We start from the raw sequence: 17,707 nt of genomic DNA on the forward strand, positions 1-17,707 counted from the left end.
TCTCTTGGGAAATCGAGCAGTTGGGAAAGTGAAGTTGAGGCAGAGATCAGAAATGAAGGTACTAAATAGAAGAGTAGATTCAAGGTCCTATATGCTGTACTCTTGCTCTTTGTTTTTATGTGCTTGTATTCTTATATTGTTTCAGTGAGAGATGGCCAATTGGATACAAAATTGGCTTCTTCGGTAGAAGACAGACAGTTGTTATTCTTTAAAAGTGTTATTGTAGCCACCTCTGCAACCTCCTCTGGCAGCTCATTCCATACGTACACCACCCTCTATGTGGAAAGGTTGCCTCTCACATCCCTTTTAAATCTTTCCTCTCTCACTTTAAACCTATGCTGTCCAGTTTTAGACTCCGTGCCCCAGGAAAATGACTTTTGTTGTTCACCTTATCTATGCCCCTCATGATTTTATAAACCTTTATGCAGTTATCCCTCAGTCTCCGATATTTCAGGGAAAAATGTCCCAGTCTGTCCACCTCACTTTATAACCTCAAACCCTCCAGTCCCGGCAACATCCTTGTAAACTTTTCATGCACCCTTTCTAGTTTACCAACATCCTTACTATAGTAGGGTGATCAGAATTCATAGGAACCCCATAGCTTGGAATCAGACCCCTCAGTAATAACAAATCCACACCAACCCTCAGAGCATCCCACCCAGACCCATCCCCCTAATCTACACATCCCTGAAAATTGTGGGCACTTTAGCCCGGCCAATCCACCTAGCCTGCACATCTTTGAGAGTGTGGGAGAAAACCACAGCGCCAAAGGAAACCCACACAGACACAGGAAGAATGTGCAAACTCCACACAGACAGTCGCCCGAGGCTGGAATCGCACCCAGGTCCCTGATGCTGTGAGGCTGTAGTGCTAACCACTGAGGCACTGTGCCACCCTGTACTCAATATTCCAAAAGTGGCCTCACTAATGTCTTGTACAGATGCAACTTGATGTCCCAACTCCTGTACCCAATGCTCTGATCAATGAAGGCAGGCATGCTAATCACTTCCTCCACCACCTATCTACTTGCGATGCCACTCTAAAGGTACAATGTAACTGAACCCCCTAGGTGTCTCTGTTCAGCTATTATCTGTGAAAGTCTGGAACTGCTTTGCCTTACCAAAATGTAACACCTTACATTTAGATGAGATTCCCTACAATGTGGAAACAGGCCCTTCGGCCCAACAAGTCCACACCGCCACTTGAAGCATCCCACCCAGACCCATGCCCCTATAACCCCCACACCCCTGAACACTATGGGCAATTTAGCATGGCCGATCCACCTAGCCTGCACATCTTTGGACTGTGGGAGGAAACTGGAGCACCCAGAGGAAACCCATGCAGACACAGGGAGAAAGTGCAAACTCCACACAGACGGTCACCTGAGGCTGGAATCGAACCCAGGTCCCTGGCACTGTGAGGCTGCAGTGCTAACCACTGAGCCACCATGCCGCCCTTATGTTTATCTAAACTAAATTCAGTCTGCTACTTCTCGGTCCATTAGCCTGTCCTATCAAGATCGTTTTGTACTCTTAGATAATCTTATTCACCATCCACTATACCACGAATTTTTGTGTCATCTGCAAATATAATAACCATACCTCCTATATTGTCATACATATTGTTGATGTAAATGACAAAAAACAATGGACCCAGACTGATCCTTGTGGCACACAACTGGGCACATGAATAGGAAAGGTCTAGAGGGATATGGACCAAATGCAGGCAAATGGGACTAGTCAAGTTTGGGATTTCTGGTCAGCATGGACAAGTTGGACCAAAGGCTCTGTTTCCATTCTGTATGATTATGAATTTATGACTCTATGTTAGTTAGGGAAGAGATTAACACAATAGAGATAGATGACCGAAGTTCAAGAAACTTGGATGTGGAAACAGGTTGCGTCGAGATGTGGAATGATAAAAGCAGTAAGCCATCTGTGGAAATGATGTACAAGCTCCTCATGGTAACCACACTCTAGGGTGGAGTATAAAGAAAGAAATAATGAGAACTTGTCAGAAAAACAGCAACGATCATGGGAGATTTTACATCACATTGAATGGAAAAGTTGGATGGGCAAAGCTAGCTTAGATGAGGAGTTCATAGAATGTATTTAGAACAGTTTTTTAGAAACTTCTGGAGCCAATCAGACAGCAAGCCATCCTAAATCTAGTATGGTGTAATAAGCTAGGATTAAATAAGGATTTCATGGTGAAGGCATCTCTATGTAGCAGTAACCATGATATGATTGAGATTTTTATTCAGTTTGAGGAAAAGAAGAGTTGGTTTGAGACTTTCTATTACAGTTAAAAAGCATCATTATGAGTTCATAGAAGCAAGCTCGGCTAAAACCAACCGGCAAATAGGGTTAAAGGATAGGTGGCAAGCTTGCAGTGCCGCTCATTTAACGGGATATTCTAAGAAGATACAGAATATATATATTCTGAACAATAAGAAAAAACCGAAAAGAACCCATTGTCAACCAGAAATATTAAAGACTGTTTTAAACTTAAATCATATAACTGTGGCAAGGCAGGTGGCAGATCAGAAAATTGGACAGAATATAAAAAGCAGCAAAGATTCAACGAATAATTAATAAATAGTAAAATTTAGCACAAAGTACAAGAGAAAGCCAGTCAGAAATAGAAAAACATGTTAAAAGTTTGTATAAATACTTTTAAAACCCAGCTAATTAAGTGAGCACTGGTCCAAATTGAAAGTGAGACAATAGAATTGACAATTTAAAAAATGAAAATGGCAAGTGAATCAAACAGGTATTTTTGCGTCAGACTTCACAGTAAAGGATACAGCTAACCTACCAGAAGCTGTGATAAACCAGGAAATGGAAGGGAGGAACCCTGAAAAGGTGCAATCACCAGAGGAATCACCAAGTTCTAAGTAGATTGTTGGAGCTGGGGGCTAACAAGTTCCCAGGTTTTCAAGGATTTTATACTAGGATCCCAAAACAAGTGGTTTGAGATATCTAAGATAGCAAAGTGTGGTGATAATGGGAACTGCAGATGCTGGAGAATCCAAGATAATAAAATGTGAGGCTGGATGAACACAGCAGACCCAGCAGCATCTCAGGAGCACAAAAGCTGACGTTTTGAGCCTAAACCCTTCATCAGAGAGGGGGATGGGGTGAGGGTTCTGGAATAAATAGGGAGAGAGGGGGAGGCGGACCGAAGATGGAAAGAAAAGAAGATAGGTGGAGAGGAGAGTATAGATGGGGAGGTAGGGAGGGGATAGGTCAGTCCAGGGAAGACGGACAGGTCAAGGAGGTGGGATGAGGTTAGTAGGTAGGAGATGGAAGGGCGGCTTGGGGTGGGAGGAAGGGATGGGTGAGAGGAAGAACAGGTTAGGGAGGCAGAGACAGGTTGGACTGGTTTTGGAATGCAGTGGGTGGAGAGGAAGAGCTGTGCTGGTTGTGTGGTGCAGTGGGAGGAGGGGATGAACTGGGCTGGTTTTGGGATGCGGTGGGGGAAGGGGAGATTTTGAAGCTGATGAAGTCCACATTGATACCATTGGGCTGCAGGGTTCCCAAGCGGAATATGAGTTGCTGTTCCTGCAACCTTTGGGTGGCATCATTGTGGCACTGCAGGAGGCCCATAATGGACATGTCATCTAAAGAATGGGAGGGGGAGTGGAAATGGTTTGCGACTGAGAGGTGCAGTTGTTTATTGCGAACCGAGCGGAGGAGTTCTGCAAAGCAGTCCCCACGCCTCCGCTTGGTTTCCCCAATGTAGAGGAGGCCACACCGGGTACAATGGATGCAGTATACCACATTGGCAGATCTGCAGGTGAACCGCTGCTTAATATGGAAAGTCATCTTGGGGCCTGGGATTGGGGTGAGGGAGGAGGTGTGGGGACAAGTGTAGCATTTCCTGCGGTTACAGGGGAAGGTGCCGGGTGTGGTGGGGTTGGAGGGCAGTGTGGAGCGAACAAGGGAGTCACGGAGAGAGTGGTCTCTCCGGAAGGCAGACAAGGGTGGGGATGGAAAAATGTCTTGGGTGGTGGGGTCGGATTGTAGATGGCGGAAGTGTCGGAAGATGATGCGTTGTATCCGGAGGTTGGTGGGGTGGTGTGTGAGAACGAGAGGGATCCTCTTTGGGCGGTTGTGGCGGGGGCGGGGTGTGAGGGATGTGTTGCGGGAAATGCGGGAGGCGCGGTCAAGGGCGTTCTCGACCACTGCCGGGGGAAAGTTGTGGTCCTTGAAGAACTTGGACATCTGGGATGTGTGGGAGTGGAATGCCTCATCCTGGGAGCTGATGCAGCGGAGGCGGAGGAATTGGGAATGGGGATGGAATTTTTGCAGGAGGGTGGGTGGGAGGAGGTGTATTCTAGGTAGCTGTGGGAGTCGGTGGGCTTGAAATGGACATCAGTTTCTAGCTGGTTACCTGAGATGGAGACTGAGAGGTCCAGGAAGGTGAGGGATGTGCTGGAGATGGCCCAGGTGAACTGAAGGTTGGGGTGGAAGGTGTTGGTGAAGTGGATGAACTGTTCGAGCTCCTCTGGGGAGCAAGAGGCGGCGCCGATACAGTCATCAATGTAACGGAGGAAGAAGTGGGGTTTGGGGCCTGTGTAGGTGCAGAAGAGGGACTGTTCCACGTAACCTACAAAGAGGCAGGCATAGTTGGGGCCCATGCGGGTGCCCATGGCCACCCCCTTTGTCTGTAGGAAGTGGGAGGAATCGAAAGAGAAGTTGTTGAGGGTGAGGACGAGTTCGGCTAGGCAAATGAGGGTGTCGTTGGAGGGGGACTGGTCGGGCCTGCAGGACAGGAAGAAGCGGAGGGCCTTGAGGCCATCTGCATGCGGAATACAGGTGTATAGGGACTGGACATTTCAGGCCTAGACCCTTCATCAGAGAGGCCCGAAACGTCAGCTTTTGTGCTCCTGAGATGCTGCTTGGCCTGCTGTGTTCATCCAGCTCCACACTTTGTTATCTTGGATTCTCCAGCATCTGCAGTTCCCATTATCACTGGTTTGAGATATCTGATGCATTGGTTTTAATTTTCCAAAATTCCCTTGATTCAGGAAAGGTCCAATTGAATTGGATGAAAACAAATGTGACTCCTTTATTCAAAATGAGAGGGAGGCAGAAAGCAGGCCAGTTAGCTTAAGATCTGTCACTGGGAACATGTCAGAAGCTAATATTAAAGATGATATAGCAGACTACTTAGATAAGTTCAAGGTTATCATGCAGTCAACGGTTTTGTGAAAGGGAAATCATATATGACCAATTTATTGGAGATTTTCTTTTCAAGAGGTAATAAGTGCTGTTCTTAAATTTCCAGAAGAATTTTGATAAGGTGATATATCAAACGTTATTGCAGAAAGTACAGCTCACAGTGTAGTGGATATCATATTACATCGATAAAAGATTAGCTGGCTAACAGGAAGCCGAGAATAGGCACTAATGGGTCTTTTTCAGCTTGGCAAGTTGTAATGAGTGATTTGCTGCAGGGATTGCTGCTGCAACTGCAGCTGTTTACAATTTATATGAATAACTTAGCAGAAGGGATGAATGGGTCTCTTGTGGTGTAGCGGTAGAGTCCTGGGTTCAAGTCCCACTTGCTCCAGAGGTGTGTATAACATCTCTGAACAGGTTGATTAAGAAATATTTGGATAAAAGATGTTGCCAAGTTTGCTAATGAATTAAAGATAAGTAGGAAAGTAAGTTAGGTTATGTGAGTGGGCAAAGATTTGACAAGTGGATTATAATGTGGAATTGTCCATTTTGGCAGAAAGAAGGAAAAAGGAAGCATGTTATCCAAATGGTAAGAGATTGCTGAGATGCAAAGGGATCAGGGTGCCATAGTGCATGAAACACATGAGGTTAGGAAAAGGCACAGCAAGTAATTAGGAAAACTAAAATTTAGAAATGATAACATCTATCAGGAGATGATTTGAATACCAAAGTAGAAAGGTTATGCTTCAGTCACACAGGACACTGGTAAGGCCACACTGTTAGTGACTCTATTTAACAAAGTACATAAATACATTGGAAGCAGTTCAGTTGCCAGACTAATGAATGGGTTGTCTTATGAGGAAAGGTGGGATAGGCTAAACTTGTATCCACTGGAGTTTAGAAGAGCTGAGGCAACTTAATAGGAACATACAAGATCCTGAGGAGTCATGGCAGGGTAGATTTGGACAAACAGGGGTTGCACATTTAAAACAGACATAAGGGAATAACTAGAGATAACAAAGCGTGGAGCTGGATGAACACAGCAGACCAAGCAGCATCTTAGGAGCACAAAAGCTGATGTTTTGGGCCTAGACCCTTCATCAGAAAAGGGGGATGGGGAGAGGATTCTGGAATAAATAGGGAGAGAGGGGGAGGCGGATCGAAGGTGGGTAGAGGGAGAAGCTAGGTGGAGAGGAGACAGATAAGTTAAAGGGGCGGAGATGGAGCCTGTAGAGGTGAGTATAGGTGAGGAGGTAGGGAGGGGATAGGTCAGTCTGGGGAGGACGGACAGGTCAAGGGGGCGGGATGAGGTTAGGAGGTAGGAAATGGAGGTCATATTCCACTTGGGAACCCTGCAGCCCAATGGTATCAATGTGGATTTCACAAGCTTCAAAATCTCCCCTCTCCCCACTGCATCCCAAAACCAGCCCAGCTTGTCCCCGCCTCCCAAACCTGTTCTTTCTCTCACCTATGCCCTCCTCCCACCTCAAGCTGCACCTTCATTTCCTACCTCCCAACCTCATCCCGCCTCCTTGACATGTCCATCCTCCCTGGGCTGAGCTATCCCCTCCCTACCTCCCCACCTATACTCACCTCTACAGGCTCCATCCCCGCCCCTTTAACTTGTCTGTCTCCTCTCCACTTATCTTCTCCTCTATCCATCTTCGATCTGCCTCCCCCTCTCTCCCTATTTATTCCAGAACCCTCTCCCCACCCCCCTCTCTGATGAAGGGTCTAGGCCCGAAACGTCAGCTTTTGTGCTCCTACGATGCTGCTTGGCCTGCTGTGTTCATCCAGCTCCACACTTTGTTATCTCGGATTCTCCAGGATCTGCAGTTCCCGTTATCTCTAGGGGAATAACTAATTTATTTCACCAAGTTCCCTAGCCTCCATGTCTTTCTCCACAGTAAAAACCGAATATTTCTTCAGTATCTCTCCCATCTCTTGTGGCTCAACATATGGAAGACTTTGTTGATCTTTAAGGGGCCATATTCTTTCCTGAGTTGCTCTTTTGCTCTTAATGAACTTGCAAAATCTCTGTGGATTATTCTCAACCTTATCTGTCAAAGCCATCTCATATCCCCTTTGTGCCCTCTTAATTTTCCTCTTCAGAATGTTGCTTATACTCTCCAAGAGATTCACTTGATCCCAGTTATCCATACCCAATATATGATCAGTGCCACAATATCTTTATTCATCTATTGTTCCCTATTCTTCCCAACTTTACACTTCAATCTAACAGGAGCATAATGCATCTGGGCTCTCATTTTCTCACTTCTGAATTTGCCCCCTGCCTTATTTCCCAAGAGAAGGTCAAGTTTTGCTCCTTCGCTAGTAGGTACATCTATATATTGATAAGGAACACTTTCTTGAACACATTTAACAAATTCCTCACCCTCCAAGCCCTTAACACTATGGCAGTCCAAGTCTATATTTGGAATGTTAAAATCCTTTGCTATTACACCCTGTTATTCCCACTTATATCTGAGATCTCTACATATTTGTTCCTCAATTTCCCAATGATCCAAAAAATCTGAACACTTCTCCCCTGCACCAGTTCCTCAGCCATTGACTTATCTGCCCCAGCTTCTTATTCCTAATCTCTCTAGCACATGGCACCAGGAGTAAGCCAGAGATTACTATCTTTCAGGTTCTGCTTTTTAACCTTCTATCTAACGTTCCATATTCATTCTGTGAATGAGAAGGAAATAGAGGCTGTAGAACTTAGGGAAATTAAAATTAATGTCTTGAAAACTGTCCTCATTACAGAAGTAGTAGTGCTGGAGGTCTTAAGAAAAATCATGAAGGTGGATAAATCTCTGGGACCTGACCAAGTGTATCCCAGGATGTGTGGAAAGTTAGGGAAGAAATTGCAGGGCCCCTAGCAAAGATATTTGTATCATCTACAGCTGCTGGTGAAGTACTGGGGGCCTGGAGGGAGGCTAACATTGTGCCTTTATTTAAGAATGGCTGTAAGAAGAAGCCTGAGAGCTACAGACCTGTGAATCTGACATCAGTGATGGATAAGTTGGCACAGGGATTTCCAAGAAAGGATTTACATGCATTTGGAGAGGCAAGGACTAATTAGGGACACTCATCATAGTTTTGTGCCTGGGAAATTATGTCTCACAAACTTGACTGAGTTTTTTTGAGGATGTAACCAAAAAGGGAAGAGAGGTAGACATTTGACTACATGGACTTTAGCAAAGACTTTGACGAGGTTCCACATAATAGAATAATTAGTAAAGTTAGATCACATGGGATTTAGGGCGAGCTTGGCAACTGGAAACAAAATTGGCTTGATGGTAGGAGACCGAAGGTGGTGATGGAGGTTTGTTTCTCAGACTGGAGGCCTGTGACCAGTGGTGTTCCGCAGGGATCAGTGCTGGATCCACTTTTGTTTGTCATTTATATGAATGATTTGGATGAGAATTTGGGTGGCATGGTTAGTAAGTTTGTGAATTACACCAAACGTGTTAGTAAACAATGAAGAAGGTTATTTAAAATTACAAACAGATCTTGATCATTTGGGCCAAAGGGCTGAGGAGTGACAGATGGAGCTTAATTTGAATAAATGCGAGGTATTATATTTTGGTTAAAAGGAAACAAGGGCAGAACTTATACAGTTAATGGTAGGGCCCTGGGTAGTGTTGTCGAGACAGAGAGACCTAGCGGTTCATGTGCTTGGATCATAGATTATAAAATCCTTACAGTATGGAAACAGGCCATTCGGCTAACAAGTCCACACCACCCCTCTGAAGAGCATCCCATCCAGATCCATTCCCCTACCCCTGTATTTCCCATGTCTAACCCACCTAACCCACACATCCCTGAACACTACGGACAATTTAGCATGGCCAATCCACCTAGCCTGCACATCTTTGGACTGTGGTAGGAAACCGGAGCACCCGGAGGAAACCCACACAGACGCAGGAAGAATGTGCAAAATCCACACTGGCTGGAATCAAACCCGGGTTCCTGGCACTGTGATGCAGCAGTGCTAACCACCGAGCCACTGTGCCACCATAGTTCTTTGTTTCATAGTTTCATAGTTATTTGAAATCTGCATCACAGGTACACAGCATAGCTAAGGTGGCATTTAGTATGCTTGCCTTCATTGTTCAGACCATTGAGTGGGACATCATGTTGACGTTGTACAGGATGTTGCCGAGGCCACCTTTGGAGTAACGTATACAGTTCTGGTCATCCTGATATAAGAAGGATATTAATAAACTGGAACGGGTTCAGAAAAAGATTTACTATGATGTTGCCATGACCGAAGGGCTTAATTTATAAGGATAGACTGGATAGGCTGGGACCTTCTGCACTGAAGCGTTGGAGGTTGAGGGCTGAGGTTTAAGAAATCATGTCAGGCATAGATGCGACGAATAGCCAAGGTCTTCCTCTATGGAGGGGGAGTTCAAAACTAGGGGGCATATTTTTAAAGTGAGAGGAGAAAGATTTAAAAGGGACCTTAGGGGCAATGTTTTCACACAAAGGGTGGTTCAGGTGTGAAATAAACTGCCAGAGGATGTGCTAGATGTAGGTACTGTTGCAACATTTAAAAGACATTTGGGCAGGTACATGAATATGAAAAGTTTAGAGGGTCTGGGCCAAAGGCAGGCAAGTGGGTCTTAGTTTACTTTGGAGAAACTTGGTCAGTTTGGTCAAGTTGGACCAAAGGGCCTGTTTCCATGTATGATTCTATGAATCTATAATTCTTTCAGAGGCTCACAATTCTTAGGGATTCTCTTCCTGAAAACTCTGGTATAATTAGAGTCAAAATAGTCTTAAGACAGAAGTAGATAGATCCTTATTAAGCAAGATAGTGAAAAGTTATCAAAGATTGGCAAGAAAGAGTATTTGAGGCTACAGCTAGCTCAGCCATGATTGTATTGAATGGAAGAGAGGTTCAAGGAGCTGAATGGCCCACTCCTGTATCAGATGTGGTTTCAAGTGGAAAAAAAAGGAGTGTGACAATGATGTGTGCTATTGCCAAAATTATTCATTCTGCACAACAACAAATATTCAGAAAATTAAGTGTACTTCTAGGAATAAAATTGCGAGCCAAGAGCATCACAAACATGTGATACAGTGATAATATAACATATAGAAGAATCAGAGAGGCCCCACAATATATCAAACAAATCAAGTAAAATCTAGAAATGTGTGATGTAGATTGAATTTAAGAATACCAATAAAACAAGAACAACGGCACTTAGAATAAACACACCAGGATAAATGAGAGGGAAGATTGAAATGGATGGCGTACCCTGGAACAAGCAACTAAGTTTTTCTTTTAGAGCAAGTGATAACAGAAATTGATGGATGCAATGCTAAAGTCAGAACAAGGATTGCAGTAGCCGGAAGTAATTTGGTGAAGATGAATAATGTGTACACAACTGGAAAACTTAAACTTGTAACAAAGAAAAATATCATAACGTACTCCACTTTATCTACCTTCCTGTATACCTCAGAAACCTGGAAATTGGTAAAGATCTGGGGAATAATAGGGAGATCTTTGAATTGAGGATGCTAATACAGATGCTTAGCATCCCACACACAACCATAAGAAAAGAAATGAAGAGGTGCTTGAAATTTCAAGAGCAAAAAGAACTCTTGAAAGTGAATTTCAGAAAATAAAACATCAGTATTTTGGCTATTCGGTCGGAGCTGGATAAGGAAGGCAAGTGGAGCATAGTGGACACAGGAAATGGCAATGGGTGCAGTGGATGAGGGTTATCACAGAACAGTTGATCAACAGTGGATGTGTGAAGATGACATAAGATAGTTGTGTGTGATAAATTATACTAGCAGATCTCCTAGTCGGAGTAGCTACCAGCACTAACACGTCCGTAATTGAATAGCATAAATTTTCATTTACACCATTTAATGGTGAAGGATCTAAATTAACACATGAACCAACTTCCCTCATACATCGTTTCCCCAATGCTAAGTGATCTTTGGTCTTCAGAAATGCATCAGATAGTATAATAAGTATGCCAAATATGTCAGACTTTATTTGCAAGGCAAAAAGACATTGTCTGCACGTGATCATTTTTTGTCACCATTACATCATCATACTTTTTTTCTTTGCTTTTGTTAACCAAAGGTACTATGGAAAAAGAGGTGTTGGGCTGCGGATCAACTTCATCTCACTGAATGGTGAAACAGACTCAAGGTGTCAAATACCCTCCTCTTGCCTCTTGTTCCAATTGCAACAGAAGACATGCAAGACTGAATTTTCTGATGGGCCAGGTCCGCACATGCCCCAAACTGGCGAACCATTCTGCAGTGACCGAAAGACTGTTAGATCTTTAAATGGTTTAAAGCATGAGTTTCACCTTCAGTGGGAAAGGAACTCCCACCTCTGAGAGCTATAGCAGACAAATGGTTCTCCACTTCTGTACCACCATGACATTGTACTGCATTCAGTCTCTCAGCAGAAGGACACATGGATCCAGAGTTAAAGTTCAGTTTAGTACAGTGTCAGAGAGAATAGGAACTGCAGATGCTGGAGAATCCGAGATAACAAAGTATGGAGCTGGATGAAAACAGCAGACCAAGCAGCATCTTAGGAGCAGGAAAGCTAATGTTTCGGGCCTAGACCCTTCTTCAGAAATGACGACTGGGGACTGGGGATCGGGGAATTGGAAGTTCTGGAGGAGATGGAGGGTGTGAGTGGTGTCACAGAGGTAGGTAGGGAGCTCCTGGACCAAGGGCTTGGGAACCCTGTAGCCCAGTTGCATCAATGTGGACTTCACAGGCTTCGGGATCTCCCCTCCCCCTGCCGCATCCCAGGGCAAGCCCTCCTCGTCCCTGCCTCCCTGGTCTGACCTTCCTTCCACCTGTCCCCTCCTCCCGCTTCGGGCCTCACCCCTATCTCCTACCTACTAACCTCATCCTGCCCCCCCTTGACCTGTCCGTCCTCCATGGGCTGACCTATCTCCTCCCTAACTTCGCACCTACACTCACCTTTACTGGCTCCATCCCCGCCTCTTTGACCTTTCTGTTTCCTCTCCACCTATCTTCTCCTCTATCAATCTTCAATCCGCCTCCACCCTCCCTCTATTTATTTCAGAACCCCCTTCCCCTTCCCCATTTCTGACAAAGGGTCCAGGCCCAAAACGTCAGCTTTTATGCTCCTAAGATGCTGCTTGGCCTGCTGTGTTCATCCAGCTCTACTCCTTGTTATCTTCGTACAGGGTCAGTTACTCATCAGCTCCAGACTGGCAGGTCCCAGCAAGTGAAGCAAGGGGACTGGGGTAGCCATAGTGGGTCAGTTGGGGGGAAATGGAGCCATACTGAGCAGAAAGCTTTGAAAAGGTGCCTCAATTAGCTGCATTCCTTTGGTTGAGAAGTGACTTGTCCCTTGTCTGCCATCAACACACATAGGGGATATTGGATACTTAGTTTGGGCCACCACCAAGTAATCCAAGTAGTGGTGGGAAAGGACTTGAGAAGCCAATAATTGTTCTTGTGAGGTCCTCAATTAGCCCAATTGTAGGCTGGCCTTCTGGTGCCTCCCCTTTAGAGCTGGTAAAATCATGGCAAGGCCAGAGCAGGTGAGTAGGTTATGGCTTGGTTTAACATCCAGGGTACTTATTGGTGCTCCCTATAGTAAACTCTCTCCCTGGAGTTCATTAAATTATATCCCCTGATTTCTGTCTGCTATCAAGACTTCAGTAACAAAACAGAAAATCGACCTGAATGATGAGTTTCATGCATGTCCAAACATTTTGTTTTCCAAATCAAATACAAAGCCAAGTGAACCAAGCTCTTAACATAGAAGTCAGCAGAAATACATTGTATAACTCGATCCATCCTCATTACCATCAGCCGAATGGACTGGCTTTGTTATAAATGTATACTGTATTCACTTCAGCTGTTGGGAAGGCAATCTGAACAAAGCAAAATGCAAGGCCAAAGCACTGGTGGATGAAAAACAAGGTAAGTCGTTTATCTGAATATTTGGATAACCCACCTCAGCTTTCAATCTCTCAATCTCTGTGTCTTGATCTTCAAGTTGCTGCCGGAGCTGATGTGCTGCAATTTTCTCCGTTTCCACTATCTGAACCAGATGAATATACTTCTGCATCAGTACCTCACGCTCAATTAGAAGATCACAGTAACTAGGAGAAAAATAACATCAATTAATGCAAAGAACGGTCACAAAATTGAACATTAATCATTAGAGAACATTCCCACTTCTGTCCTCATGCTGAAGATGTTTGGGCCAAGGACACTATCTTGATGAACTGAGAGCGTTTATAGTACAATAGTAGTGTTCCTACTTCTGAGGTAGGAGACCTGGGTTCAAGTCACTTCTGGAGCAGAAGATGCTCCAGAAGTGTCATAACATTGCTGGGCAGGTTGATTAAAAAAGAATACCATGACAAACTCTTACAGAGATGTAAAAACCAAAAGAACTGTGGATGCTGCGAATCAGGAACAAAAACAGAAGTTGCTGGAAAAACTCAGTAGGTCCGGCAGCATCTCTGAAGGAAAAATCAGAGTTAAAGTTTCAGGTCTGGTGGCCCTTCCTCAGAACGGACCCGAAATGTTAACTCTGACTTTTTCTTCACAGATGCTGCCAGACCTCCCAAGCATTTCCTACAGAGATGTCTTCGGCTGAGACGGCTGGCTCCAGTACTCATAACCATCTTCCTTTGCGCTATCTATGACTCCAACCAGTAGAGAGTCGCCCTGCAATACCCTTGGATTTTAATTTTATTAAAACTTCTGAATGCAACAGTTGGTCAAATATTATTTTCATGTCAAGGCCAGTCACTTTAACACACGTCAGGAAACAGTTCTTTGGTCCATATTAGGAACAAGGGTGTAATCAAGTCCAGAATCAAGTGGTCTAGGTCGAGCACAAACTGACCACCAGTGATCAAGCTGTTTCTGTGTCAGTGCCACTAGATACCTTCCACCTTGCTGAAATCAGGCATAGACTAATAGACTGAATTGATTTGTCCTATTTTTGCTGGACAGGACTTGCAAGGTCAATTTTCCATATTGTTGGATTGTAGATACGATGAAACAGCTCAGCTAAGGGAGCAAATATTTGTAGAGCATGAATCTTCAAACGGTAATGTCAACATAGCCACCACATGGAGTGAGTCAAGGTGGCTGAAGACTGCCATCTCTAAACCTGGTCTCCTGACGTAAATAGTTGCAAATGCTTCAGCTTTGCCTTTCGCATTGACATGCAGGGTTCTGACAACATTTAGGATGGAGAGTTTTGTGGAGTCGCCTTCCCTTGTTAGCTGTTTCATTACCCAGTAGCATTCATATCTGGATCTGGCAGGACTGCAGATGTTTGATCTAATCTACAGTATCACCGATCTCTGTCTTTACTTCCCAGGTATAGAATAGCAGATTTTTTCAGGTTTTTTTATTCACTTTTCGTAGCTTGATATGGTGGTCCAAAATAATCTGTTGGCCACGAAATACATAAATCAATGTTTACTCTTAAACTAATTACTGATGATGTATTGAATGAACATTATAACAGGCACAATCCAAAATTCTCTTTTCTGTTTGCACATTCTGTTAACTTTTCATGATATTTCAGAAAATGCTTTATTCTATTTTGATCATAGAAGCATGCTAGAAAATCTGCACAATTTGGCAGCTCTTCAAGTGTCATTTGGAAGAACCCCCTTCGTACGAAAACCTTATTAAACTTATTGATTAGCTTTTCCTCTAAAAGCATCTGAAGTTCACTAGAGATCTCAGCTACAGGTCTTTATTGTATCAAAACAGGCAATCTTGATATCTACTGTTTTGAAACATGAAATGCTTTCAGTTGGCAACATCTCCATTACCCTGCACACATAATCAGACATCACTCTGTAACTGAAACTTTAATATTCTTCTTATAATAATTGCAAGTTATGGTTAAGTCTTTAGCACATTAGTTTGACAGAATAGAAATATTGTCCCTTTATTTTTTAGCCTCAGTGATAAAGAAAGAACCTTCATTTATTAAAAACCAAAAAAACTGTGGATGCTGTAAATCAGAAACAAAAACAGGAATTGCTAGAAAAGCACAGCAGGCCTGGCAGCATCTGTGAAGAGAAATCAGAGTTAACATTTCGAGTGTGGCAACCCTTCTGACCGATCAAATAAAATGCCAACTGAATGTCCACCTGTTAATCCTTCCAAAACACCCCATGGCAGGCAGTAAGAGCAGGAGTCATCCCGGTCAGCCATGAGGTGGAAAGAAAATTGGAGCCTGTATCATTACTATTCATAGCTTCAGGATACAACATGCATGTGAAGTGTATGTAGCCACAGCAACTGGGACTCTTTGGGAGACAGTTGGCTAAACAGCTGGTGTGGGTCAGATTGGTGACAGTAGCATAGGGTTCAATCCCATTTCCAGCTGGGCTGGTTTCAGGATTTGTCTCTTTTTCCTTCCATGGGTGGGATTCACTGGACTGGAGGTCTGTATTTGGGCTGAGAAACCAAGAAGAATGAAAATAGCTCACTCCCTGTCACTCTAGGGGGAAAGCTTCCAAGGCAGCTTGCTGGCTGACAAACATCAGACAGCATAGGCCTGTTCTGTTGTATGAGCAATCCATACTGCTGCTCTCTGTTTCATTGCTCACTATACGGTAGACTTTGCTGGCACAATCCTTCTCCAGTGCCAAGTTGGTCAAATATGCTACAGGAAACAATGTTGTAGTCTAACATGAAAAGGCTCTTGTCTTAAACAAGATGTAGTTTATTTTATGATAGCAATTATGCAGTAGTTAAACTAATATGATACATTTTTTCAAAGACTATGATGAATACCCAGATGGTGGGTCCCATTTCTTCAAGATTCTAATTTCCAGACAGATCCATGTGACATTATCAGAGGGGTGTCTTGTTTAAGGCACTTCACAATATTAACCCTGTCAGACCCTTCCTCACTTACAGAAAATTTTCTCCACATGCTTTTAATCAACCATTATGCATATTTAAACATTCGCGTATATCATTAATTTTACAACTGCCCAATCTCCACGATTTCCTGTCTTCACAATTTCAGATTGTCTGAAAGCTCTTCCACAATGCATTGCCTGAAGACCATTACTTTGACTCTGTTTGTCACAATGCAAGGTCTAAAGATTCCTTTGGTCAGGAAGCTCTATAAGCTCATGAATTTCCTTTGTGGAGAATTTTGAAACAGGCACTTTTGATTTTGTATATCCTGGATTTCTGAACCAGGCAATTTCTTCTTGACCATATCCTAAATCTTTGGATATCAATCATGCCTTCTCAGTTGTCGCTTCCATGAAGTGGTATGCACCATGCCTTCTACCTGTGTCAACAGATTTTTATTCCCAATCTGATGGTAAATCTATGTTGAACCATGCAAACATTTTATTTCAATTTGTTGTTTCAGTTGAACACTTCCATTTGCTCTTAGTGATTGTGTTACTGGTGAGAATAATATGCATGCTTCTTTCTCACTCGGGATGATCTCTCACGGTTCTTCCTGGAAAGACAGGGAAATGAAATTCTCTGTTTGTACTTGTCTCCTCTGAATCACCTCAGCATCTGACATCAAACTTAAATCTGACACTACTATTTTTTCACTGAGCACTGCTGCATTCTGAATCACGTCAGTTAAAGATTCACCAGTAAACTCAAGAATTCATGTTATTGATATAGAAGCCCGCAGCATCCATAGACCACTTCATGAGCAGATGCAGAGGGAAAAGGGCTCATTGTGGGATTTTTCAGATGGGGAGCTAGCAAGCAGAATCGTTGAGTTAGTGATCACATCCACCCTCATGGGTGTTTATCAGAAAGATTTGCTAGATGAACTGTAGACTCACAGTGTTGAAGGGCTGGTGGAAAATGAGTGTAATTATAAAGCGATTCTTGCAGGTTGACAGTTGACAAATATATTATGACATGTGAAAGCAGTGACCTTCAGCATGCACCAAGGAAATGACCAGCTTTCGATCAATTTTGCAAGGGATCTGGCAGAAAAAACCACTGGTGGAGGCAATGCTCATAAACAATTGCTGATGCAGTTACAAAGTACAGCAACTCAAGCAGACTCTCCACCTGGGAGTATCTTCAACAAGAACCATCTGATATCCCATCAGAGGCCTATACATGAAGTGATTAAAATCCACAAACTAATGATGTCCACAACATGACCAAAAATGCCAAACAAATGTCCCCGCTGGGAGGTGAACCCAGAACAAGGGGGCATGGCCTCAAAATAAGGGGGAGAAGATTTAGCACTAAGCTGGGGAGGATCCTCTTCTCCCAAAGGGCTGTGAATCTGCAGAATTCCCTGTCCAGTGAGGCAGTTGAGGCTGCCTTGTTGAATGTTTTTAAAGCAAAGGTTTTTGACAAGTAAAGGAATTAAGGGTTACAGCCTGTAAGTGGAGCTGAGTCAATGAAAAAGGTCAGCCATGATCTTATTGAACGGCAGAGCAGGCTCTAGGATCCAGATGGCCTTGTCCTGCTCCTATTTCTTATGTTCTTGTATTATGTTCACACTGCCA

At 43.7% G+C, this 17,707-nt stretch overlaps 1 protein-coding gene across 5 annotated transcripts in view; it reads right to left on the minus strand.

Annotated features, from left to right (window-relative positions):
* rasgrf2b (Ras protein-specific guanine nucleotide-releasing factor 2b) overlaps positions 1-17,707 on the minus strand; it is a 250,703-nt gene that overhangs the window by 171,359 nt on the left and 61,637 nt on the right. For all 5 annotated transcript variants that reach the window (XM_059644773.1, XM_059644772.1, XM_059644776.1 and 2 more), the window contains one exon: positions 13,171-13,318. In XM_059644773.1, coding sequence (XP_059500756.1) covers positions 13,171-13,318 — 148 coding nt within the window. The remainder of the gene's footprint in view (positions 1-13,170; positions 13,319-17,707) is intronic.

The sequence above is a fragment of the Stegostoma tigrinum genome, chromosome 3 (assembly GCF_030684315.1).
Source record: "Stegostoma tigrinum isolate sSteTig4 chromosome 3, sSteTig4.hap1, whole genome shotgun sequence".
Lineage (NCBI taxonomy): Eukaryota > Metazoa > Chordata > Chondrichthyes > Orectolobiformes > Stegostomatidae > Stegostoma > Stegostoma tigrinum.